This window comes from Uloborus diversus, chromosome 10, assembly GCF_026930045.1.
Source record: "Uloborus diversus isolate 005 chromosome 10, Udiv.v.3.1, whole genome shotgun sequence".
In the NCBI taxonomy this organism is placed as follows: domain Eukaryota; kingdom Metazoa; phylum Arthropoda; class Arachnida; order Araneae; family Uloboridae; genus Uloborus; species Uloborus diversus.
In genome coordinates, this window is record NC_072740.1 from 55,360,164 (window position 1) to 55,386,322 (window position 26,159).

Consider the following 26,159-nt stretch of genomic DNA (forward strand, 5'->3'; position numbering starts at 1 on the left):
CATGACCGAAGGAGAATAGTTTTGAAATGTACTCAAAGACATAACTTCTCCTTATTTTCCCCTTTCCTTTCTTTTTACTTTAAAGTATATTTGTTATGAAGTCAGCGATGCAAAACCGGAGAGAAGTGAATTTTTACGCCTCATTTCCCAGTTGAAACCGAACATTTCATTGTGTAGTCTTGTTGATATTCAAGTGGGCAGCATAGCAACTGAGCAAGCATGAATTTGGAAATAATACGTACAAGTTCAGCGGACGATATTTGCATTAAGTACATTTACAAGAAGGGTAATAAAAAAGAAAATGCATAATGACACAATAAAAAAAAAAATCTCTTTTAGAGCGTGCTGGTTGGAGAAGGTAGGTCTGGAAAAATATCATTAATTGATTTTTGTAAAATGTTTCATTAACAGCTTTCGTCAAATTGCTGAAAATTAGTGATATTGGAACTACAAATTGAGTGCTATAAATCTGAAAATAATAACTTTACTTATTTACGTTCTGAAATTAATGCAATGGCCAGTCTTTGGTCACATGAATCAAAAATAAGTATTCAACATCAAACATTATAAAAATAAATATACAAAAGTTTCAAATGTTATAGTCTTACTAGAGGCGATCCAAGAAATTGATCAGTAAGCTGGATTTCTAGACAAGACTACGGCTCTTTAGGCATTCGGAACCGATTCCAAAAAAAAAAAAAAACATTTTGGTGAAATAGATCTTCAGATAGGTGAAATAGATAGAATTATTTGAGATTCACCGTCCATTTTAGGAGCAAAATATAGCTAAGAATTAAAGCTGAAACAATTAGCCAAGTCCTACGCATGAAAGAAGTAAGTAAGAAAAAATACATATTCTTAGCTAAGTAGCTGAAAACTATACTATAATGATATTGAGAGAAAAAAAACAGACTCAAATTTACAAAATACATTTTGCTATCTCAAAGACAAAAATTAAAAAAACATAGTCAGAAAAAAATTAGCCCTGGGGAAAACTTACTGAAAACATCATCATCACAATCAAGGGATCATCTTGAGCTGTCTTATCATTGAGAAGAAAATGTTAGAAATACTATGAGGCACAACTTTGATCTTTTTTAGGAATTCCTTTGATAGAAAATATCACGCGCTAATATGAAATTAAGGGCGCGAACAAAACGGACTCCATATCACTACCATACATATCGCTTATTTCAAGCCATTTTCATGCATGAAAGTTCTTGTTAAAAGACAATTACAAAGACTTTTCTAATTTTTTGTAAGCATTTTATCCTTAGGTTTAGATAAAAATTCCGAATCTAGATGGCTTTTGCACACACGATGTTCCTACCGTCAAAGAAAGACAATTTAAATAGAACTTACTTTTTATGATTTTAGAGTTTGTGTGACTGGTTTCAGAAATAATTGATTCAATTTCTATGGAATAAATGTGTCAAATGTTCTGGCATTAAAATCTTGTACTATCATTGATTCCCTAAGGACAAAGCACACAGCCAGAGGTATGCAACATATTTTCTTTATCTGCCTAGACATCAGAAAAAGCGAAAGTTTCTGAATTTGTAGCATAGAAAAAAAAAAAAAAAAAGAATTATAAAATGTTTAGAAACAAAATTAAAAAAAATACTGAATTAAATATTCTAATACAAATTATATAAAGCTGTTAATGAATACAAAAGATAAATAAAATAACACGAAAAAAGAGCGACTTAAAAGTCGTAGCTGGGCATTCACCAGTCACCTTCTTAGTATAAAAGAAGGTTAGTTATGCAACTTGCGGGAAATTCTACAAAACAGTTCTTCAGCAAAGATCACAGATTGCGTTTTCTTTTGAATGTCTCTACAACAACGAAGAACAAAGAAAAGAGTATAGAACTTTCTAAAAAATAAAAAAAAAACTTGAGAAACACCTGCGCTTGCCCCTGGTTCTGATGAGCTACTGCCCTCGACAACGAACTGAAGACCCTGCCAACTTTGATTTCTGCGAAAACAGACTTTGGCTTACAGCCTAGATTAAATTGAACTAGTTCATTGCCACCATATTACGAAAAACCAAAGATCACTTACTGCCAAAAAAAAAAAAAAAAAAAAACAGAGCAGAATCCAGAGCAGAACAGAGCTTTCTTACATGAAAACAGGAAAATAACAATAACAGATATTTTTTAGGTAGAAAACATATGCGACAAAAAAAGCAAGTCTTAGAAAAAATCAGCTAGAAAAGAAAGGCAAAAAAAGAAAAGAAAAAAAAATGCAAATACATTTTGACTCTAAAAAACGCATATCGTCACCTCAGAGCAACAGTAAGATATTTTAGGGTTATTTCTGGGATTAGATATCTTACTGTTGCTCTGAGGCGACAATATAGTTTAAAGTATTATAGTTAAATCTAACGACATGAATTCGATGCGGCAATCAGATGTTGTGAAGAACCAAATATAATGGGAAAATTCACAAAGAAATAAACTACACTGAAATTTCATTTCATCATTTACAACAAATTATTTCATAATCACGGGCAGTCATGTTCCCATCAATTTTTCTGAGGGTATACTCACAGTAATCAGTTATATACAATATGTGTATGCGATCATATACATAATTTGTCATAATATTAAAATTTTTGAAGCTTGAGGGTATACGCTATATGTCTAAAAAATGTTTCAAAGTATACGGCATATATGCAGTATACCCTACATATGGGAGTACCACTGATCACGGGTATGACAGCTTCATACATTTTTAAAAAAAATTATTACAGTGAAGCACCGTTTATACGTTTCTGAAGGGACTATGAAAAAAGCGTACAAATGAAAAAAACGTATAGCGGGATACATTAATATGTATTAAACTCTGCAGGGACCAAATTAAAAAACGTATAAATGTTAAAAACGTATAAAAGAGAAACGCATAAACGGTGCTTCACTGTATTTCATAAAACTTTTGGGGGAAGCGAAAGTTAGCCACGATACTGCTAATTGGAAGATAAATTTCATATCTATACGCAGGTCACCTATTGAAATTTCAATATTAAATTTTGGAGCGTTAGTAGTGTCTCATCCTTTTATTTATTTCCACTGATCCACGTACCGTGTTCCGTGAAATACTCAGTTGCGGTTCAGAACACGCCACATCAGCTTTTATCCGTTTCATGCAGAAAACCCTATTGCTTTCAGCAAGAATGGTTTTGGATTTATTTGGTTCGAAAAATATTTCTCTCGCTGCAGGAAAATGATGTAAGTACTTTAAACGGTCATTGAAATTCATGAGCATTTCGAATCTTTTACAACGAATTTTCACTCATTATACAAGAATTGTGACTAAAACTTTCTGTCTGCACGACAAAAATAAGCAATAACAAATTATTTGATTAAGTGCTACGGTTTTAAAACTAATATAAAAAACATCGCTTTGCAGAGATTTTTATCTTAGTTACGTTGAATTCCTTGATGACAATCTACAAGAACATGAAATTAAAACGATAAATTTTCACATTGCAAAGATGGCAAATATTAAATATTCAACTAATAGTTTTAAATTTAAATATGATTTCTCGAAGTAAATTTCAGCAATTTTAAACACGTATCTTTTATTTTATTTTATTTATTTATTTTCTTTAACCGCCCAAGCTCTTTTTGTTTAACTTTGCTTCTCTGAAGTTAGATAATTTGCCTCATAAGGACATATTATATGGCTGAAGTTTTGCATACCAAAGTCCTGGACCAAGAAATAGAGTTGTACTGTTACGGTACAATCTATAATACTTGTCAGCCCAGGAATTGTGAAATTTTAATTCCTTGATTCAGGGTTCATACTCAACTGGGATGAAGAAATTCCATGACTTTGCAAAAATTTGAAAAAAATTGCCAAAATGCCCCCATCTATACATATAATAAAACAAGATGTTTGTGTGTGTGTGTGTGTTTGTGGCGCGCATCCTGGGAAAACGGTAAGGCCTAGAAAGATGAAATTTGGTACACAGGTGCAGTTTTTGCTGAAAATGTGCACCTCGGGCTTCGTTTTCGATATTATAATTAGAAAAAAAGTTATTTAATGTTTTATGTTATTTTTAGCACTTTTTAGTACTTTTGGCCTCACAGATCCCGAACCAATCGCGCCAAACGGATATTTTTTGTACTATTGTGTAGGAAATTTAATTTTAAATATGATGAATGAAAAAATTTTGAAGATAGAGCAATTTTTGTATTTTTTATAGATTTTTGAAAAAACCTTTATTTTACATTTTTTTCTGGGTTTAGTTTTTTTCGAAACCCATCCTGCGACAAGTATTGAACCCTCAATTCTAAAATTTTAGTTGGTAATAGTAAAAACATTCCGCCCCCTTCAGAAGAAAAAAGTTTTGAAAAATACGCAATAGTTTTTTTTTATAATTTTTTTAATGGCAGAATACAACGCGAGCTGTTCGCTTGCCGGCTGATTCCGAGCTTACCTCATCACGTGACCCAACTGAAATCGTTTGCCTTTTCGTAACCTTTTTTTTTTTTTTTTTTTGCAAGAGCTACTTTTTGAACACTACGGGGAACATAGTGCTTTACGGGGAACATAGTGCCTTTATTTTTGAGGGCTACTTTGATTAAATAAACAAAGCCCGCGATTTTTTGCATGATCTTCGTTTCTGTTACGAATTGGCGGTTAGGTTAGGTAGATACAGAGATAGATAGAGGTTGAGTGGACAAAAGATGTTTTTGTTTTCGAATTAATACTTATATAAATAAAAAAAGATTGTACTGTCAGGAGGTAGAGATGCGCAGATCGTATAGATTGATAGATAGACAAATATAGAGTTCGATATAGCAGATGGACAGCAAGAAAGAGGCATGCCCGTCATTTAATTTTCGAATTAATACTTATATAAATAAAAAAAGATTGTACTGTCAGGAGGTAGAGATGCGCAGATCGTATAGATTGATAGATAGACAAATATAGAGTTCGATATAGCAGATGGACAGCAAGAAAGAGGCATGCCCGTCATTTAAGGAATTTCAACGGGGTGTCAGTGCCCCCCCCCCCCCCACACACACCATGACTTTGAAAAAACAATGCTTTCACATAAAAGTGGAAGTGCTTTTTGTTATTTTTCGACAAAATTTGCATGAAGAGTACGTCGTTTGTGTCTCCCCCTCCTTTAAAAATATTCCAAACGACGGAACTGGAGATAGATATAGAAAATATTTTATTCAAACTACTAATGATATACATAGATATAGGTTGATTGATACCGCCACGAAATTTGTCCAAGCAGCCGCCGAAGGCGGCAACATCGGTGTAAAAAGGCGAATGATAATATTGAGAAAAAAGAGAAAAACATTGATTAATACCGTCGCTAAATCGTCTAAGCAGCCGCCGAAGGCGGCAACTCTGGCGCAAAAAGGCGAATGGCGTAAAAAGGCGGACCAGCTGGTCGCCGCAGGCGGCTAGTAAAGAAATAAATAAAATCTATCAGCAAATGCCCTCTCCTAAAGCTTTCGAATAGTTCTGTTGCAGTTTTACTCATATGGTTGAAAACTTTCATCCTTAGTAGTCAACCCCTCCGTTCCTATTCGTATTTTGTTTTACTGAAATAATAATTTAAAGAAAACGTACAAACTTTTTTTTTATGCAGTTACACTGGTCTACATATTGTAGTCCAAAATAAACAAAGAAATCTCATGTATTAAATCAACCGAAGATGTAAATGTTTTTTATAGGGCTGCGGAGTCGAATGTAAAATGACCAACTCCAACTTCAGGAATTTTAGAGCCTTCGACTGCGACTCCATTACTTAAAATCTGTCCGACTCTGAAAGCACTGGCAGAGTTGTGGACTTAGAGGGGAAATGACCGACTCCGGCTCCGACTCATTTACCTAAAAAAATAATTCGACTCCGTAGCTTTTTTTTTTTACCGTAAAAAGTATTTCTTTCTTTTATACGAAATAATTTTTCGGAATGCCGAATAAACATTCACACAGCATTCTGATAAAGAATTCTCTGTCACCGAATATGCGAATGTCTGCCATTATTTTCGGATAAACATTTTCCAGCGAATAATAATAACACAGAACGAATGCCTTTCTTTCTTAAAAGCTTTGCAAAACACTTTCTAAAGAATGTGGCAGCAACGAAATTCTTCCACAGAAATTATTATTGTTAAAGAAACTCAGTGATGCAAAATAGCATTTTTTAGCTAGATAATGAGTCTAAACAACTTGGTTATTTCAGACAGACTTCAATAAAGCGAGATATAGCTAGTTTGGATTTTGTGAAAGAAAGGAGAAGAATGAATAAGCATTTTCTTTGTTTCTCTTTTCTTCTTTAATGTTTAGGCAAGGGACGTTGGAATGGGTAAATAAAAATTGACTTAACGAGAACAGTCCAGCACATGAAACTTATTATTTCGCTTTCACATGAAAATTGCAGTTGAAAATCAAAACAGGTAAATTAAAAAAAGAAAAACAGCATTATTAGAAATTTTCTTGGAAGGACTTGCAATGATATCTAGTGCTCCCTCGCGCTTTTTCTCTTTTATTCTTTCTCTGAGAAAGAATTGCATTCAGTTTAAAACGTAGCTCATCATTGTTTATGCACAAACTAGTTTATTTAGCCTTATCGTTTTTTTTAGATAAATTTTATCCGCAAATTATCATATTACACATTTTAAGCCGTTTAAAAATGGCCTTACATCACCCCCCCCCCCCTTTTTTTTTTCATCTGAAGGATGATCAGAGGGAATCCCACTCATACACAAAGGACAATTAGATGGAACAAAAATAAATGCTAGAGTGGCTTCGAACAGCTATGAAACAAATTCATCTCGAAAAAATAAAAATCTAAAAAGAAAGTATGTGTTAGACTTGTAAATGAAAAATTATTTTGATTTGTTTAAAGAAAAACGTATTAAGTGGACGTTCTAAAAAAGAGTAATGTAAAATCTGGAATATTTTAACGTTATCAGTATAGAGCCTTTTTCAGAGACCAGCAGAAAATGACGTTGGATGCGGGATAACGTATGAAATTTACAACGCAAAATCGGATTTCCACTGTATTCATTATCACAATTTTTCACTTTATCATTTTTCATATTGCCAACTGACCAACTACAACAGTAGCAATTACAAAAAATTGAATAAGAATTTTTATTAGTATAATCTTGGGGTTTCTTCCTCAATCTGGGAATTTTATGAGCTCAATCCTGGGTGTTGCAAATAATCCCAATGACAGCTGAGGAGTAATTTATCAAAAGGTAACGTATCCACTTTTTAGAAAAACTCATTTTATGACATTTTCTAAATCTTTTAGATGACCTTAATCGAATCCCTTAACCAAGAAGTCCAAACGGGTCAAATCCTGGTTTATTTAAGGGTCAAGTTTGACTTTTTGATCTAAAGGTAACATATCCGTCCTCTATACTTTTTATTTTGAACAAAAGGAAATATATCCTGAACGAATCTGTAGTACAAAAGATTTTTAATTCAAAAGAACACATGTCCAAAATCTTAAAATTTTAATCCACTAGTTTCAAGTTCAAGTAGTTCGATAAGAAAATATGAGAAGGGGAAATTATTATGATTTTTGTGAAATTGGAACTCTCAACATTCAGGTTTTCGTTCAAAAGGGCACATATCCAAAATTAAAACGGCGATATCTCCTTTTTTTTATACAATAAGTTCTTACTCTGGGACATAATTTGCTGTGCTTTTGAGCTCAATTCTGTACCCAGAAAATATGACAAAAGTATTTTGCTTTGACCATAATTCGTTTTTTTCACCTCCTGAACATTTGTTGAAAATGGATATGTTCCCATTTGATAAATAAGTCCTCCGTTGCCACGTTATGCGAAATGAGCTGTACATTTTTTAAACAAAAAATATATCGTCGCCTCAGAGCAACAGTAAGATATTTTAGTGTTATTTCTGGGATTAGATGTCTTACTGTTACACTGAGGCGACGATATTTCGTATGAAAGGGATATAAATCTCGCGAAAAACGACCAAAAGAACAATTTGTGTGTGGGCAATAAAGAAATGTTGCATTTGCTTCCGGCGTTGTCTAAACACCGGGTGTTTTGCTAACCATTAAATATCCCTTCTCCCTTTTTTATATGTGTCAACGCAAGAACCCACCATTAAATAATGTATTCCAATGAGACTGATGCCACATTATACAATTTATTCAGCTCTACAGTGTTTTTAGCAGCTTCAGAAAATAGTGATTTTCTAAGATTTAGACATCTTTTAGTCTGATAACTTGAGAACGATTAGAAGATAACCATGGTGTCTACGGTAACTTTTGCTCCAAACAGTAGCGGATTCTTTTTTCGGGGGTGGGGGGGGATCATGCCTAAGGGATAAAACTGATTTAACTGTCCCATTTAAATATTCTTTACTTTATTTCTAAATAGTAAAAATCGAATTCTTTTAACTATTATTTAAAAAAAACACATAGCATATTTGAATAAAATCACTTTTGTTTCCTAAAGAAAAACATGGGGGATAGATATGAAAAAAATATATTTAACTGACATCACTCAATGATTTATAATTCAAAGTTACATAGTATCGCAATTCGTACATTAATTCTTCTTTGACAGAATTGGTAATAACATTCAGGGAGCCAAAAGCATTTTAAAAGAACTTCGCAAAACGTCGTTAAGAAAAATTGTATGAGGAGGCACTTTTTACTTTTACTCTCCGTTGTCCCCTCCAAAAACTATTTCTGTATCTATTTCTGTATTCTATTTCTTTGCCTCCAAAAGACTTCTTACGTCGACTCTATAAGTATTTCCGAACAGTTTACAAAAACCTCGTATATGTGACGGACAATTTCAATAAAACTCTGGTCCAAACTAAGACGGAGGAGCAGGCTCCCTATCATTAGGTTCGAACATAATGATAGGTCTACGCACGGATCACTTCATGCGTAACGAAGAAAGACTCACAAAGGTAATTACAGCATTTTGCAAGAATTTCTTCAGGTATTTGCATAGCCGAAAACGTCTGAATTGAAAAACTCCCCCCCCCCCCTTCTTTTTCCTTTCAATAATTTATCTATTTATTTTAATCTGAGGAAAGCTGAGATCGGTTCAGTTTATAAGGCGGCCCGTTTAGAAATTCTTTTCTTTACTCCAGACAAAACAAATGCAGTCACTACTCCTTTCTCAGAGTCACGAAAATTATAGGTTTCCGCTTAAAAACTAAAATAGTACAATTGAAAAATTCTGATCATGTGAAGGTCTGGTAGTCTGACACTGTTCGGGTAGGATAATCATTTTTTTACATTCTTCTTCTCTCTCTCTCTCTCTCTTTAGAATTTGGTTATTTTAAGGAGATTTTTTTTCTTCAGGGGTGCTTACCTGGGGAGGCGGGGGTCGTGGCGCAGATTGCGCCATTGAAATTTTTAGGGAGGAGCATTTTGAGGAGTATTTTTCCCATTAGGGGGCTCTAGCTTTTGGGGAGGGGGTGGGTCTTCGCGATATTTAGAAGGGGATGCGCCCTTGCTCTTAGGGGAGCACCCCTGTGTTCTTTGATAATGAAGTTAATGGGGAGAGAAACTATGAAGTTGTAAGAAAATATTTCACTTAATAATGAAATTTTGCTGTTAGTATAACTAACACTACAAATAACGTTAATGCATTAACTATATTAATATACACTAATATTTTTTTAACTGATAATTTGTATGTTGTAGTAGAAATTTAAAAGCTAATTTTTTGTGTAATTACGTTTACTTTTTTGATTTACAAAAAAGTGGCGACAAGAAAAGAAAAAAAAAGGAGTGGTGTCTTAAGAAATTTGCTGCTACTCGCCACTGGCGACCGGAAATTTTTCCCGATTTAGATCTTTACAGGGTAATGCAGGTAAAATTAGAAAATACTCGTAGAACAAGTGCTTTATAATTCCTTTTACATTAAAAAAAAACTTAGCTAACCCATTAACCCACTTAAATTAATCTGAAATAAACTTAAATTGGTTCAAAGTGCATTCAAGTAGTCATTTTATATTGAATTGAGTTAAGTTTTTAAATCAGTCTTTAAAAGCAAAACATAATATTTTTTAAAACCAGACCGTTATTTTATCGGAATTTAAAGAATTACTAGCATGCTTTTTTTTTTTTTTTTTGACGTTGTTTTTTCTTACTTTACTGCTCAGCACAAAGGTATTTATTTATCTCAATGAGTTTGAAGAAAGCCCCCCCCCCCCTCCCATGATGCATTTTGTACTAAACCAATTGCTTAAAATTGAAGTATTGCTGCAATCAATAAAATCAAAATGATGCTATTAAAAATAATAATATGTAATAATAATTTTCCAGTTGGCTCCATATTATGGTCGTACATTGTTTTCAGGTGTTACATCATTTTCGATTTGTTACACATTTCGAAATCTTCTAGAAAATTCGCAGAACTTCAAGCTACAGGCTCCATCGACAGGTAATCATCGAAATGACTTTAACGGGTTGTGGCGGATGAGGGTAAGGTAATAGGAAATAAGAAAAGGGTACGGTAAGATTTGAGAAGGAAATATGAAGTAAATGAGATAGGGTTATCGGATTCTTTCTGATTTGCAGAATGAATGTGTTGTTTTCCATCTTCACTTTAAAGATCATTATTACGACTAAAAGTTCGTTCAATCGTCGTGTATTTATTATAAAATTTTTAATAGATGGGGAAAAAAAATATGGTAGTGAAATATCACTCTAATGAGCAAATTGAAAGGAGCATTCACTAAAGAGCTTCCCGAATGGAGAATTGCAAAAACTTTGTCTTATGACATAATGCCAGGCACTACAAATGCTTTCTGTTTCTAAACAAACTTGTAGTCGACTTTACGTTTTCATATATTCTATCCTTCACAGTTGGAAATCACAACTGCATGCATAGTATTTATTTCTTTGGTATTGATTTTTTTTTTAAAGCGATATTCGACATTAATTATAATGGATTCCACATAATTCAAACAACATCAACAATATTGCCGTGGGCAGGTAAAGGAAAGTAATTGATTGCAATTTTTTTTTGAGCAATCACGATTGCTTATTGCTTTCATTTGACTGTTTTTAGCGTGCTATCATTTTATTTCCCACCGGCGCCACCCTCTGCCAGCACCACCCGTCGGCCGGCCTCACGATGCTGTCCTCTAGCGAAAACCGTCTCCAGGCTGCGTCCATATCCTACACATACATGCATACATACACGCACCTACATACACACACACACACAAACACATACACAAACACCACCATACATTCGCATACCCCTACACACATACACAAACACATACACACACGCATACATACAGACACCTACACATACACACAAATACACACAACTACCCACACATTCATGCCTGCACACAGACACAAACACATATGCTTACGTACATACTCCGCCCCCACGCACACAAACACTCATACATACAGCTACCCACACACTCATGCTTGCACACAGACACAAACACACATGCCTACACACCATACTCATACCCCCCTTCCCCCACCACTCCTTACTTGCGTGTGAGCAGATTTGTATCTGCCCAACGGCTATCGAGTGGGACAGTGAGTAGGCAATGGGCACCACCGGAGTCAGGTCCGTACCTGGGTCCACGGTGTCTAGAGTCGTAAGTGGTTTGGATCTCGTTCCCTTACGGGTAAGGGGGCCCCGGCCGAAAGGTCAGTTCTCTGGAAGCCACAGATGGCATAGCAGAGCGGGGTTCCCTGTTTCGTACCCCCCTTCCCCCACACAAACACACACGCCTACACACACACACACACTCGTGATTGGAAAAACATAATTTGAATTCAAGATGACAAAACTCTAATTATTATTAATATTTTTTTTTTTTTTTTTGCATTTTTGTCATTAATTATACGTTAGCTTTATTGTACAAGCTTGCTTATTTGGTCTCCGCTGAAAAAAAAAAAAAAAAAAAAAAACCACGAAAAAAAAGTCTAATTCCAATATTTCCCTATGGTTAGTATTGAATCCAAAACGCGTTTCTTCAAACATCCCGAAAACTCCTTTCTGCAGATACTGCTGTTTACCTCGCCACGGTAAAATAACTATGTATCTGTTGGTTCTTAATAAAATACAAAATACTCCCCAACAACTTAAAAACTAAATAATTACAACATAGAAAACAAATGTTCTAAAACCTTACCTCACGTGTGAGATCTTGAGGTAAGAGAGAACTTGCTGCTTCTGTGGACAATCCACTGGGCAGTTCAAGAGGTGCAGACGAACCAGTTGGCAAAGACGGATCCAGAGAGGAATCGAGTCGAGTGCCGTTAGATCCAGCATCACTTGGAGATGGACCAGTATCTTGACTACCTGGTGAGCTGGCATAGTAAGCAAGAAGTTGACTTCTTTCGCGCACACTATTAAAGTAGTTGAGTCGATTGAATATAACGGCAGCTTCATCAAATTCGTTGAAATCTAGGCTTTTTGGGTGAGCAAGACGGATGTTTGACTGTGGCAAATGAAAGTTGATTTGAGTGTAGGCAAAACTGTTGCCTAACTGTACTTCACGGCTTTCTGGTCCACGATTCCAACGATTATCAATATCGGAATCGAGTCGAAGCCTCACAACCAGTAATATAAGTAAAAAAAGATCACTGCTAATTTTTTTACGAAACATCATGAAATTGCTTAACACACAGAATTTCTTCTACTTTATGAAATTTTTGAATTGGCGCAGTTGGGTTACCGAGGCATATAAGGCTCAAACATTTTCACAAGAAAGATGAAGTCAGAAGATCTTCATGTTGCAGTCAGACGTTCCCATTAAAACACCTAATACCTCATCGTTGATGTTTCAGTTGCAGTTAATAAATTTTACTGGTTTCTTATGTGTAATTAGATCATGTAACTAATGAATACAAAAAATAGAAGATGCGATTTCATTCAAGAAAAACCACGCCAGTAGTTATTTAATGTTCACCAAATTATTTCTTAGTTTCAGGATGGAAAAGTTTCTATCCTTTCATCACCTAGAAAAGGAAAAAGAACTGATTCAACATATGGAGACAATGTTTTAAAATACAGCACTAGAGTTACCAAAATTAATAAAAACACACAGGTGCAGAAACAAATAAATTTGATTGTTATTTTACACACTTGTGTGTGTGTATGAGTGTCTGAGGAAATTTAAACACAAATAATGCAACATACTCCAAATAGTTCATCATTATAAACCAAACTTGTCGCGAAGATATGCGCACTCAAATATCTATTGAAAGATGAAAATATGAAGAAGAAATGAAAATAACCAGTAAGAAATTAGTTTGTTACTACAAATAAGGCGTACAAAAGGAAGTTAAGGCAACTTAACTATTAATAATTAACCATAAACAGGGGTATTACACAATTTTAGACATAAATAAGAGGAGTTTTGAATGAGAAAAATAAGATTTTGATGGAATGTTGGCAAATGAAAGGAGATTTTCATTCCCGGTCAGGGTTTACTCTACCTGACAGTAAAATATCGTTTGGCAGCTTAGATTGATTGTCATATTATCTATTAGTTCAAAAATAAATGACTTAAAAAAATGTATGTAAGTTCTAATAATGAGTAAAAATTAAACAATTTAGCTATTTTTCAATGATTTCTAAAAGTAGGCCGCATTTGTTTCACAAGAAAAATTTCAGGAAAATTGAAAGTGTCAACTATCAGGCCCCCCATTCAATTTCTCCAGCTTTAAAAAAATGACCCTTAAAGACAACTTGAGACTCCTTGATGCCAGCTGAAAAGAGTGAACCAAAATCTTGCAGGAAGTCTAGTCTGTCACAAGAACTATAGCGCCATGATGATGATAACCATAATTAAACTGATTGAAAACATTTTTGTGCCAGCTATATGATTAGGGGTCGTTCATTAATGATTTCCAGCTTTGACGGGGAGGGGTTCGTGAAATTGTGAGTCAATGACAAAGGGGAGAGAAGGGGTAACAAGAAATGTGACACTACACATTTTGGTTGAAGTAAAAACATTTTTATACCCATCTTTTCATGTATAGTGTGAAAAAAGGAGAGGGTGTAAAGTGAAGTTTGATACAACTGTCAGAAAGGGAGGAGGGGGTCAAATATCTTGAAAAAAAAAAGTTTGATATCATTTATGAACAGTCTCTAAGGCAAATAGTAAATGACTAGCCAAGTCACATAAAAACTCACCGCTTAAGGCCGCATGCGGTCTTAAGGTCTTACAAATTCCATTCCTGGACTAGGTTAATAAGATGGTTGAATATGCAATCTAACTCTGTCAATAAATATGATTATACGTTATTGAATTTGAATATAAAGCTTAGAATACATTAAATATTTGAACTTAAGCAGGAGAAATATTTTACATCAAAAACCTAAACGAACGTCCAGCATCAAATTAGCAAAAATATGGATGGCACGATGTCGAGTTAGGCCAAAGCGCCGAACACCGAAGCTTCGATCAGCAAATGGGCCATATATGCACAGCAGCCGAAGCTCCGGCTGCTGTAAATATTGAGTTTTAGCTATGAAAGCATAATGAAATATATAATATCTTATTGTTCTCGATATGTTTAACGTTCTTGGTTTCATACAGCATTTTCAGTTTACTTTTAATTGTCTAAATTAATCTCACGAACTAAGTCATTATGTATGAGAACAAAAGGAATAGAATTCTTCCTGAAAATACAGAAACGTTGCACAAACAGGGGCGCCCCGATGGGAGGTCGATGGAGGTCACTGTGGCTTCCAAAAATATACAGCAAATTTTGTCTAACGATTCGGCAAAATTTGGGAGTTCTATTCGGTAAAATTATCATCATTCGGCAAACTTTGAAGTTCCATTCGGCAAAATGAGAATTTCCGCCCTCTCAAAAATTTGAAGTTCAAGACGCCCCTGTTCACAATTATTTAAAATTACAAATGATCGAATGAAGTGAGTTTAGTTAACCTCGTATATAAAAGGATGATTAAAAAAAAAAAACATTTTATGTATGTCTACTTATTAATCTAGAAAACATTTTATCTTGTGACAATAAGTAACCAGGAATACGTTTTATGACTAAATTTTCTAGAACAAATATCTAGAATTTAGATCTAGGGTGGATGGGCCTGTAATGGGCACTCTTCTCTTATTTGCTTTATAAAAAAAAATAATTAAAAATCAGCCCTTAATTCTTTTTATTTATTTATTTATTTATTTATTTTTTTTTTTGATAATACTCTTCATCTGTTATAATCCTATGTAATTGTTATTTTCACTAACTTTAATCAATGACTATAAAATTGGTTAAATTTTGCTGAAAAGTTAATGTATTTAAAATAAACTGAAACATTACACCTATAACTAGTAACTTAAATACAATTTTAAATAAATTCCTCAAGGGTGCCCATTACTAGGATTATTTTACCTAGTAGAAAATAAAAGGACATCATTGTTTTCATAAGTTTGAAAGGTAGAAATGCAAAACGAATGTTTCATGCATATGTTATAGCTTCATGTAAAACAGCTTAAGTTGTCCATATAATTATTAACTAAATATAATTTAATGTGCCTTACATATTTCTCATTATTTTTTATTAATAACTGAAGAAATTATGATTCAATAAACAAACTCGAAAACTAAATATGAATTTATACTGTGTTTCTTTATGAATTAGAGAATTGTACATAACTTAAAAGACAATATTTCAATTAATAATAACTGTAAAAAGAAAATTCACTTCACAAATTGTTACAGGCTGAATCAAAGCTCACTTCGGCCAGGCCAAAGCTCTGTTCCATCTGTAGTAACATTCAGAAGGAATTTCATAGTTTAATAAAATAACAAAAATTAGCTCATAAAAATGCTATCAAAGCTTATCAATAAACAATTTTTCTACCTCGCATTTCTCTTTAAGTGATTTTCATAGCATTGTGAATAGGCAAATATAAAACACAAACAACTCGTTATATAAGCCAAAAATTCCGACGAAACACCAAATAGCGAGCAAAATATTTTGTCTCAGACAAATGATGCATGCTCTTAAGGAAGCTCTATTTACGCCATGGTATTACTGAGCGCAATAATAAAGAAAGAAAGAAAAAAAAAGGCCAATCAGTAAAGGAAAGTCAGAAAGCTTTTCCCCGAAGACGATGATGTAATATAGGTACATGCATTTTGAACTTCATATTCCCCTACATCTTTAAAATATTATCTCGAAGCTCGGAATTGAAGGTAATTCTTTCATTCTATGGGCCCCACATAAGAACGAGGAAAACTAAAACATACAATTAGCTCAGTAAAATTATCTCGCAAACGGGTTTGGAAATAAAATGCATAAAAAGCAAAATAGATGGATTAATGGAAAAGGATATGAATTAATTCACAAAGGCCAACAATGAGGTTTCAACAAATGAAAAAGGCTAATTCCTAAAAAAGACTATAGGGAAATCCTGGAAGTGCAACGAATAGCACTTATTAGAGCTTCGAATCAATATGCCAACGATCAATGACAGGAATTTGGACGTATTTTCATTTAACAAAATAAAATTATTCTGCTTTACCACCAAATGACAGAAAAATATGATACTATCGCATTAGAAGAGCTATCATTGCTATGTTTCGCAAAAGAAAAAGAAAACGGAAATTTTCAATAAAGAAATTCTTATAATTGAAGTTCAGTCATTCGCACTCCTAATGCAAGAGAGCCACTGTCATCATTTTAAGTAAGGTTTTCACTTTGCATTACATTTATTTCAGATAAATAATATTTCGGGTTATATACTTTTACGCAGGTATTATTTTTAAAAACAAAAGTAAGGATTTGTTTAAAATGCAATTGTCATTGTTTTCAAAATGCCCTTTGACTTTTTTTTTCTTTTCTTTTTCTTTTTTTTGCACTGAAGCTGCGATTTGAGATTCAAAGCTAAAATAAAAGAAAAAAATTGAAAAAAAAAAAAACTATCATCACGGAGTTTGCACCGAGACAAATAAATAATAATATAATTTGAAAAATTACGCCTTTTTCTATACTTTCAACAAAAAAAACGGTCACAAGTTCGAAAATGCAATAGTTTCTCCTTTGCAATTCAGCATACGTTCTGTATACTAAAAATCATATCATGCACATTTTTACATGCTCATGAGTGATATATTTACAAAATAATTAATATTCTTTAAAGTTCAGTTCAAAACCATGAGTATCTATCCACATTTTTTTGCGAGACCCGGTACACCCTCTCGACGGCCTCCGAGAGAACCTTTCTTAAAACGGTTATCACAGCCACCTGGATGGCCGGGATGCTTTCAAAACGAACCCTTTGTGCACCTAAACAACCCGACAGAACGTACAACGACCAATCCGAGAGGAAAAAGAAGCCAAATATAGTTATGACTTTTGGTATTTTATGAAACAAGCACCAGAAAAAATTATCCAACACAACAACAGGGAAGCCCCGAACTTAGATTTTTTGGAGGGGAAAAATTCAGTTTACCGAATGAAATCGGAATTTTACCGAAAGACAAAATACGAGCACACATACATACAGCTAATGAAGAGACACATTAGTCATAATAATTATTATTATAATTAATACAACATTGCAATATTATCTCTAATTTTCCGTATCATCAATCAAAATTTGCCGAATAAAGAAATTTTGGGAAAGTCACAGTGACCTTTCATTGGGTGGACCATGCACTAAAAACGCACTGTCTGAATTTTCTAGCATTTGTAATTTGTCTTTAGCAGCAAAAAGCAATCCTAGATTGCTCATAATAATACCAATAATTGCAAAAAGAAAAGAACATTCTCAAACATATTTAGAATAAAAGGTACAAGTATGATTTTCTTTTCTTTCTTTCTTTTTTTTTTTTTTTTTTTGTTTTTTTGAACTTTGACCTTTGTATTTCAGTAGAAATTTTTCTCGCTGAAACAACATTTAACACAATTTCCTAAGAAAAAACTTTAATATTTCAATTCACCTGACTCTAGTTAGGGTTCATCAATCAAAGAAATTCATGCATCAATTCAAAGAAATTCATTGGTTGGCAAAAGAGTTAAAAATATCATTGCAGTCTGCTTCTCTAGATTCAAACGGAAAGTACGTTCATTACCTTCCAAAATTCCAAATTTTCAAGGATAAGAATTAATAACCAGCGACGGTGATTAAGAAAAATCATTATTTAAAATGTATTTAAAGTGGGACGTGCAAGTAAAAGGTAATGCGTGTCACAGGTAATATCACGTACGTGAGGCAGAGAGCTGAGTACAGAATGAAACTGAGGAAATTAGTTCAATCTACAGGGATTCAATTTAGTATGCATATTAAAATTTTTATCTTTGACGGATCAAATGCATGAATATAATATAATTGCATAATGGAAAGTGTCCGCATCTGTGAAAATAAGAAAAAAATATTCCTTAAAGGATATTTATACACAAAGCTGCCAACTGCTACGAAAAAATCGTAGTTTCTATGAATTATAGCTTTAAACTACGATGCTACGAAAGCGGGTCCAAAAATAAAAAAATTCTGTTTTTTTAATTTTTAATGCCAAAAAGGCAAAAAAAAAAAAAAAAAAAAAAATCCATAAACTGCATAAAAACAAAACGATTTAGTTCAGAAAATCAAACTTTTACGTGTGTTGACGGTCTCTGCGCAATGCGCAACAAGCATCGCTCTTCGAAAGTTGCATGGTGTAAAGATGGATCGGTCTTAAGATCGTGACGCTGATCCAGTCATTGAATCTTCGGGAAAAAAAAGCGGAAAAACTGCCAAAAATTCTGTGAAGAATATAAAAAATTTTTTATTCCGAAGAAATATTTTCTGTATCATATTTGACACTTGTTAAGTATCCATTTTTTTTTTTTTTTTTTTTTGTTCTTTATGCTGTTGACAATTCATCACTGCTTACGCACCAGTACCCCCCCCCCCCACACACACACACTGCAAAAGGCTGCTACGATTTTGGATTTTCAAATGTTGGCAGCTCTGTTATACCTTACGCAACATTTATATTACGTCAGAAAAGAAAGAGGTTCGGAAACATACTCAGTGTATACATTTTATTTTTCTATCATTTTTAAACGACTTACGAAAAACTCCTACATTATTACCTACTTTTATTTAACAATGTACATTTGTCATGTTATTTTTTACTTCTCTTACGCATAATAACGTACACAAAATACACATTATAATCGAGTTCCAAGCTTCAAAATAACAAGAACCAAATATACATAAAAATCAACGGTGAACAAAGTAGCAATATGCTCCTGCAAATGAATATTTCTATAGCTATTTTTCACTATCATTTAGTTCTAATCTTCGGAATAAACAAAACGAAATCAACAGTGAGCAGTGAAAAAATAAATATGCTTATGCATTATTTTCTTCAATCTGAAAGATAAATTTAGTCGCCCAAAAACACTTTCTTGAAATGCTAACTTGTAGAAGACTTAGTAGAAGAAAACACTTAGAAGCAAAAGGGTGTGTGCGTAAATTAAAAACTTGGAGGCAATTAGTACGAATGATTTTTAAAAACAAAATCTCATTCGTTTTGGGGACATGGTTAAGAAAAACTTTTCAATGAAAGCCTACCTAGGGATTGAATTTAGCACGCTCTTTTCTCGTAACCTCAAAAAAAGTCTGCGTCTCACTGTCTCAAATGTAGATTAAAGACTGTTGACGGGGGCTAAAGCAGTTGCATGTTACTAGATTATGATACTTATAAGATAATCACAAAAATTTCAATTCGCAGTAAAAGTAAATACGTACTGAAACAGTTTATTAAAAACACAGTTATGCAACATCACAAAAGCAGTGAACGGGTTCAACCTCTTAGAAAAACAAAGTCGTTAGTTTGAGGATAAACAATGTGTTTACAGCGGAAAAGACGACCGATTTGGCACTTCTACAATTCTATCTCCGCCTTAAAAAATATTGCAATAGTCGTTCTGAATAATTTAAGCTAGCCAAAGATATTGCTAAAGTGTTCCTGGAAAACCGCGTTTTTAAAATTATCACTTTAAAAAAGGAGTCGAAGAAAATAAAGCTGTCAGACAGAAATTCACAAGTAACATCACAGGTTAGAGGCTGGAATTTTAACTATGCTAATTTGAATAACATTTGACAAGTCTTTGTGGATTCAACAACTGTAATGGATATCTACGAGAACTGAAATTCCCAAACAAGATCATAAACGACCTATTGTACAAAAAAGTTTCGGTGTTGGCCCATTAAGAAGCAAAAATCATTTCAGCATTTGCATTTTTTGAGTAACAGCAAATAGCCTGCATATTTATTTTTGAAAACATGTTGAGGAATAAAATTTACATACGAAAGAATTTTTGCAAATAATCAACTTTTTCAGATCTCTATTCGAAGTAAAAAGGATAAATAAACAAAAGACATGAGTTTTGTTTGACGGAACTTTAATGAAAATTCAACTTGTTTAGATCTCCATTCAAAGTAAAAAGAATAAATAAATAAATAAATATCCTGAACTTCGCTTGATGGAATTTTAATGTTTTATATTTATCATCAAAGCATATAAAGCATTCAAATGTGGAAAGTCGCACTCGGAGATTTTGAAACTCCGTCCAAACATTCGAGTATTTTAAAAAGCAAAACTAGCGTAATGATGTTTGAAGACAGGTCATAATATAAAACGAAAATGAATAAATAAATGAAAGGCCGAAAATGGCAGTTTGAAACCACATTGACAGAAATAAACATTTCCAACATGAAAAGTTACGACAGTAAAAAAAAGACACCATGATATTGCGTAAAACATCATAATATGTTCACTGACGAATTATAACTCGAAACGTTGCTTCGAATATTTTCTAGAAACTTAAGCATGATTTGTATTTAATAGTACAGTCAACTCTCAATAACTCGAAGTCCCAATGAATCGGCTAAAACTCTCGAGTTACTGGTAGTTTCCACAAAAGTCTCAAGAGTTTAGGACCAAATAAAAACTTCCGCGATAAAGGAATATTCGAGTTATAAGCTTCGAGTTATCAAGATCCGACTGTATAAGCTATGCGTAATATGTTTTGTACTAAAAACAAAACAGCGAAGCTAATTATCTCTTTTTCTAAAAGTGAACATTAATTCAATTTACGCTTCATGTTAACCGAGCAATGTTTCATCCCACTGACAGGATAGTTTTAAGTCTCTCTAAAATTTGGGGGGGGGGGGGGAATAACCAGATTGTGAGAAGTTATACAACAATGCTCGTGAAATGTTAAATTGCATTTTATCAGAAGTTGGTGAGATATTCACAAACAATTTTTTCTGTACATGTTTTACATGCACATAAGTTTCTGCCATTATTAAGTATCGTTGTTCCAAAAATATATATACATTCATTGTGTCCTAGAACACCTTTTTCTCTTTTTGTCCTGGGATGGGTAAACATCAAATGCACTGAATTTGAACATTCAGCTAACATTTGAATTTTTACTGTATCTTTTTCACATTGCTTACCATTGAAAGAATGAATAAAAACATTACATTGAATAAATAGTACATTCAAGTTAATTCAACAAAACATAACATACATGGACTGATAAAAACCCGGGCGTCATGTCATCGAAGTGCATAAAACACGAAACCGTGTCGACTTTTTCTTTTATTTTTTTTTTTCAGAACAAAAATCTTTCGGAAGTCATTGGTGCAGAATTTTTAACCAACGAAAAAATGGAGGAGGTTCTCAAGTTGACCCGTATATATATATATATATATATATATATATATATATATATATATATATATATATATATATATATAATATATATATAGAGAGAGAGAGAGAGAGAGAGAGAGAGAGAGAGAGAGAGGGAAGGGGGCTCATGTGAACATGGTGTGTTTTACTAAGATCACTTCAAGCAAAAAATCTGGTAAAATTCTCAAATAAGGACAGTACCAGTTGTACCTCTTAGACAAACATTTAGAGCAATGAGCCATTTTATGTGTTTGTGGGGGCAACTTCTTTGTTTTAGCAGGTGTTGAAAAAATATTTTCAGTTTTCTTCACGTAAAAACATTTTCCAAACTAACTGCAATGCTAAACCTAAATATTACATACCATTGTATGGGACATTCAAGTAAATTTATGACAATGTTTAAATTTCTTTATTAAACTAAAAATTCTTTATTTTTGCGGGTTAGCTCTAAAGCAGACGATGGGGCACTTATGAACACATCTAGGGACACAAGTGAACAGTTCTCATAGCCGCTCTCCGTAATATTATTAGTGCAGGATATTGTAAGTGTTAAAAAATGTGTAAATATTTATAATTATTATTTTCCTATAATTAGTTTGTAAATGTACTGTTAATTGTTATTAATATATTTATTGTTTATTATTCTTATTTTTAATATTTTTTGTTACTAAATTAAATAATCAATTCAATTTTAAATTAAGTCAATAATTTAGTGTTATATAATACTTACAGGAAATAAAAAGACACAAAATATTTGCATTTAATTAAAAACTGAAGTTCAAAATCCTTTTGAATACATTATCAAACAATGTATGAAGCGTAAAAGCAAAACATATGCAGAATAAGCCTTACAGAATAAAAAGTTCTTTGTATTATGTAGTCATATTAGTTTGTTTCTAGTCTATTCAGTGATCAAAACAGGCTACTAGGCTTAAGAATTTGACAGTGAGCAGTTATATATTTGGAAAAAAATATTTTCTTAATAAAACAAGTAGTGTACTATTGAAACTGACGCAGTATAGGTTACAAACCCTTCAACGTATTTGTTATTTAGGTATTTGTTTCATATTGAAGAATTTTCCTTTAAAATGTTATGCTTCTCCTTGGATTTTTTACCCGTGTTCATATGTGCTCCAAGCCTGTTCACATGTGCCCCTCAAACGGGGCACATATGAACAACTGAAGAAGTTTCTTAAAAATACCATCAAGTATAGAAATATTTTTTTTAAAAATCCCAAAAAAATCCATGACATAAAGAAAAGTTTATTCAATCACAGGGACACTTTTGCGTTGAGAAATTGATAGTATTATTTGAAAAATAAAGAATGGAAAAAAATTGTTCACATGTGCCCCCTTTATATATATATAATGTTTTTTTTTAATGAATGAACACGCATACCTTTTTACAGAACTGTCCGATTTTAATAATTCTTTTTTATTGGAAAGGTTATACCCCCGAACTGAGTCCGATATAAATATGGGGGAAAAAAAAAATTCTTACCCTAAGGGTGGGTGGAATTGTTGTTAACTTGCAGATTTTTTAATTTTTTTTATATATGACTACGCACAACTTTTTACAGAATAATCCGATTTTGATTATTCTTTTTTAATCGAAAAGCGTAAGTATACTCTGAAGTTGGTCCCATATAAATTTCGGGGAAAAAATCTACCCTAAGGGCGGGAAAAGGGGGATGATTTGCTGTTCACTCACAGATTTTTGATGCTGAGTTGGGTATTACAAAAAAAAAAAAAAAAAAAACTCACGAGCTTCAGACCTGTCTGTCTCTCATGAGTACCGTGGGCAGGTAAACGGCAGTATCCGCAGAAATGAGTTTCCGAGATATTTGAAGAAATGTGTGTTGGATTCAATACTAACGACAGGAAAATGTTGGAATTAGACGTTTTTTTCAGTGGAAACCAAATAAGCAAGTTTGCACAACAAAGCTAACGTACAATAGATGACAAAATGCAAAAAAATTAAAAAATGCAGTTACTGCCCTTTACCTGCCCACGTCAGTGTAAATCTCTCAATCTCTGGTATTTGTGATCAGAATTAGTTTTTAGTGCCAGTCATTTAAAAATTTTTATACTCAGGGGATTTGTATGAAAAATAGGGAGAAGTTTAGTGATGGTGACATACTATTTTTGAAATACATTTACACTAAAAAGAATGAAATAAAAAATTTTTAACGAAAAAATGGAACCGACTTCAAAAACTGCAGCTGGAAATTACTCTAAAAAGTAAAAATAATTTTATTCTTTGAATAGCATCAATACTACATTTTGAACATAATTTTTGAAGTCGGCACAAAAACAGTAGATAAAATCATACTTAAACATACGTAAATTTGAATGGACCCAGGTTCTTCAATAGAATTCGCAACAGCATTTTTGTGTACCGATATAAATGTTTCGTTCGAATTTTGACTAGTCTTCATGAAAAATGTAAATGAAAAATAGTTACACATCATTTTCCGTATCTTTTTTGCGCCAACTTCAAAAATTATGTTCAAAAAGTAGTATTGATGATGTTCAAAGAATGAAATTATTTTTACTTTTTAGAGCAACTTCCAGCGCAAGTTTTTGAAGCCGGTTCTATTTTTTATTTAAATATTTTTATCCTATACGTTCTGAAAAACAATCTATCTAGTGCATAAATTTTTTAATGGCTTCTAAAATTTTAAAATTTTTGTCAGCCAATACAGCCAATCACAGAAAATTGCAATAAAAAATAATCATAATAAATTCTTAAAACAAACTAAATAATCAATAAGTGCAACAAAAAAAAAAAAAAAGGTAATAGGAAACAGAAGGATAAATTATTGTTCTCAGCATATCTTAAGTAAGCAAAAGTCAAGTAACAAAATGAAATTGATGTAGCCAGAAAGAGCAGTATTGAATATATGAAAAAAAGGAAAAAATAGTTAGAGAACTATCAGCTAAAGTAAATCAAGTCTATTTAGCAGTAGATTACACTAATACAAACATCATAAAAATTATAGTATAAAATCAAAAACTGTAAGAAATCACGGTGCACAAGAAGTAGCAAAGAAATTCAGAAACATTTACTTCAAAAAGGGTAATATTCCTCATTAATGCATTTAACCTCACAAAAACTTTCCTGGAATCAGGAATTCACTATTCAAAAATTGCGTCAGGAAAAAGAGAAATCACCAATTACAATATCAAAGGCTTTATTCTCCTCTCATCCTAACTCTTTATCTTAGAAACTAACATACTCATTTCTAAGGAATGGATGAAAACTGACAAATTTAAATTAAATAAGGCTGCTTCTCCGATAAATTAAAGCGCTCGGGTTAGAATGTGATAAACCACATGGTGTGGATTTTCAGAAGGCCAATTTCCAACTAATACTTGCAAAATTTTCCAAAGGTATTATACACTTTATATTCTGCAATACTAAAATCAGATATATATTTTTTTCCCCAAGGAGACAGAATTCATTGTCGTTTATTTTATTTCAATTTTAGTTCTGAGATACAAAAAGTTCGATCGAAAAGTCACTCCTTGTGGCTTGTCACATTTTTGCCCCGAGCCCTTCAAGTATAAAATTTTATAACATGAGAAATAGAAACAAAGAAAACATTATTTCACACAAATGACAACCAACTCATAAATGATATGCAACAACTTTCGAAATTGTCGTCACACAAGGAGCATAAAAACTCACAGAAGAGATATCACGATTCTTTTGTTTTCATACTAGGGCAAAGTTTTTTTCTTCTTCCGAAATCAATCAGCATTGATAAAACTTTTTGTCACAAGCCGATATGAATAAAACGTTGAACGAAAGTGGTTACGCATTTTCAACGTGAGTCAAGGTTTAGGTAGGTGCAGCAAAAATACAATTTATTAAGCATAAGTACAATTGATTCATAATGAAATTAATGTGAAAACGTTTATCGAAAATTTTCAATTATTTATTTATAACTATATTTAACATATCTATTTGCTTATTTATGAAGCGCAAGAACAAATAAAGAAAATGAAGAAAAAAGCAGATAAATACATCGGCAGTGAATTTATTAATGAGTAAGATGTTTATTTGCACAATTGTACACAAGTTTTTTTTTTCTTTACGTAATCATTACGACAATACATAACTTGATTACTTAATATATCATACGGTATTACTACTAAAATATATTGTTATTGAACCCTGATTACTAATTTTATTTGACAGAATTAATAATAACAATACAATAACCGGTTTGCCATGAAAATTAGAAGTAATTTTGTTTTCCTAACTAAAGATCTCACAAGAGCATTTCTTGAGAATAATTTACCTGTCATTAAAAACATACACATTCAAAAGAAATGTAATTTAATCAAGTCAGCATGGGATTCTTCAACTTAAATAAAGGATTCCTTAGGAAAGGCAATATTACTAACAAATGTACACAGTACAGCATGCTTTCAAATGCACAAAATACTGATTTTATCTATTTTTATTAGT

At 32.7% G+C, this 26,159-nt stretch overlaps 1 protein-coding gene across 1 annotated transcript in view; it reads right to left on the bottom strand.

Annotated features, from left to right (window-relative positions):
- The window catches only part of LOC129231005 (endoplasmic reticulum membrane sensor NFE2L1-like), a 123,421-nt gene that overhangs the window by 67,082 nt on the left and 30,180 nt on the right, over positions 1-26,159 (bottom strand). The window contains 1 exon segment of the mRNA XM_054865249.1: positions 12,148-12,976. Within this exon segment, the coding sequence (XP_054721224.1) occupies positions 12,148-12,627 (480 nt within the window). The 5' untranslated portion in view covers positions 12,628-12,976.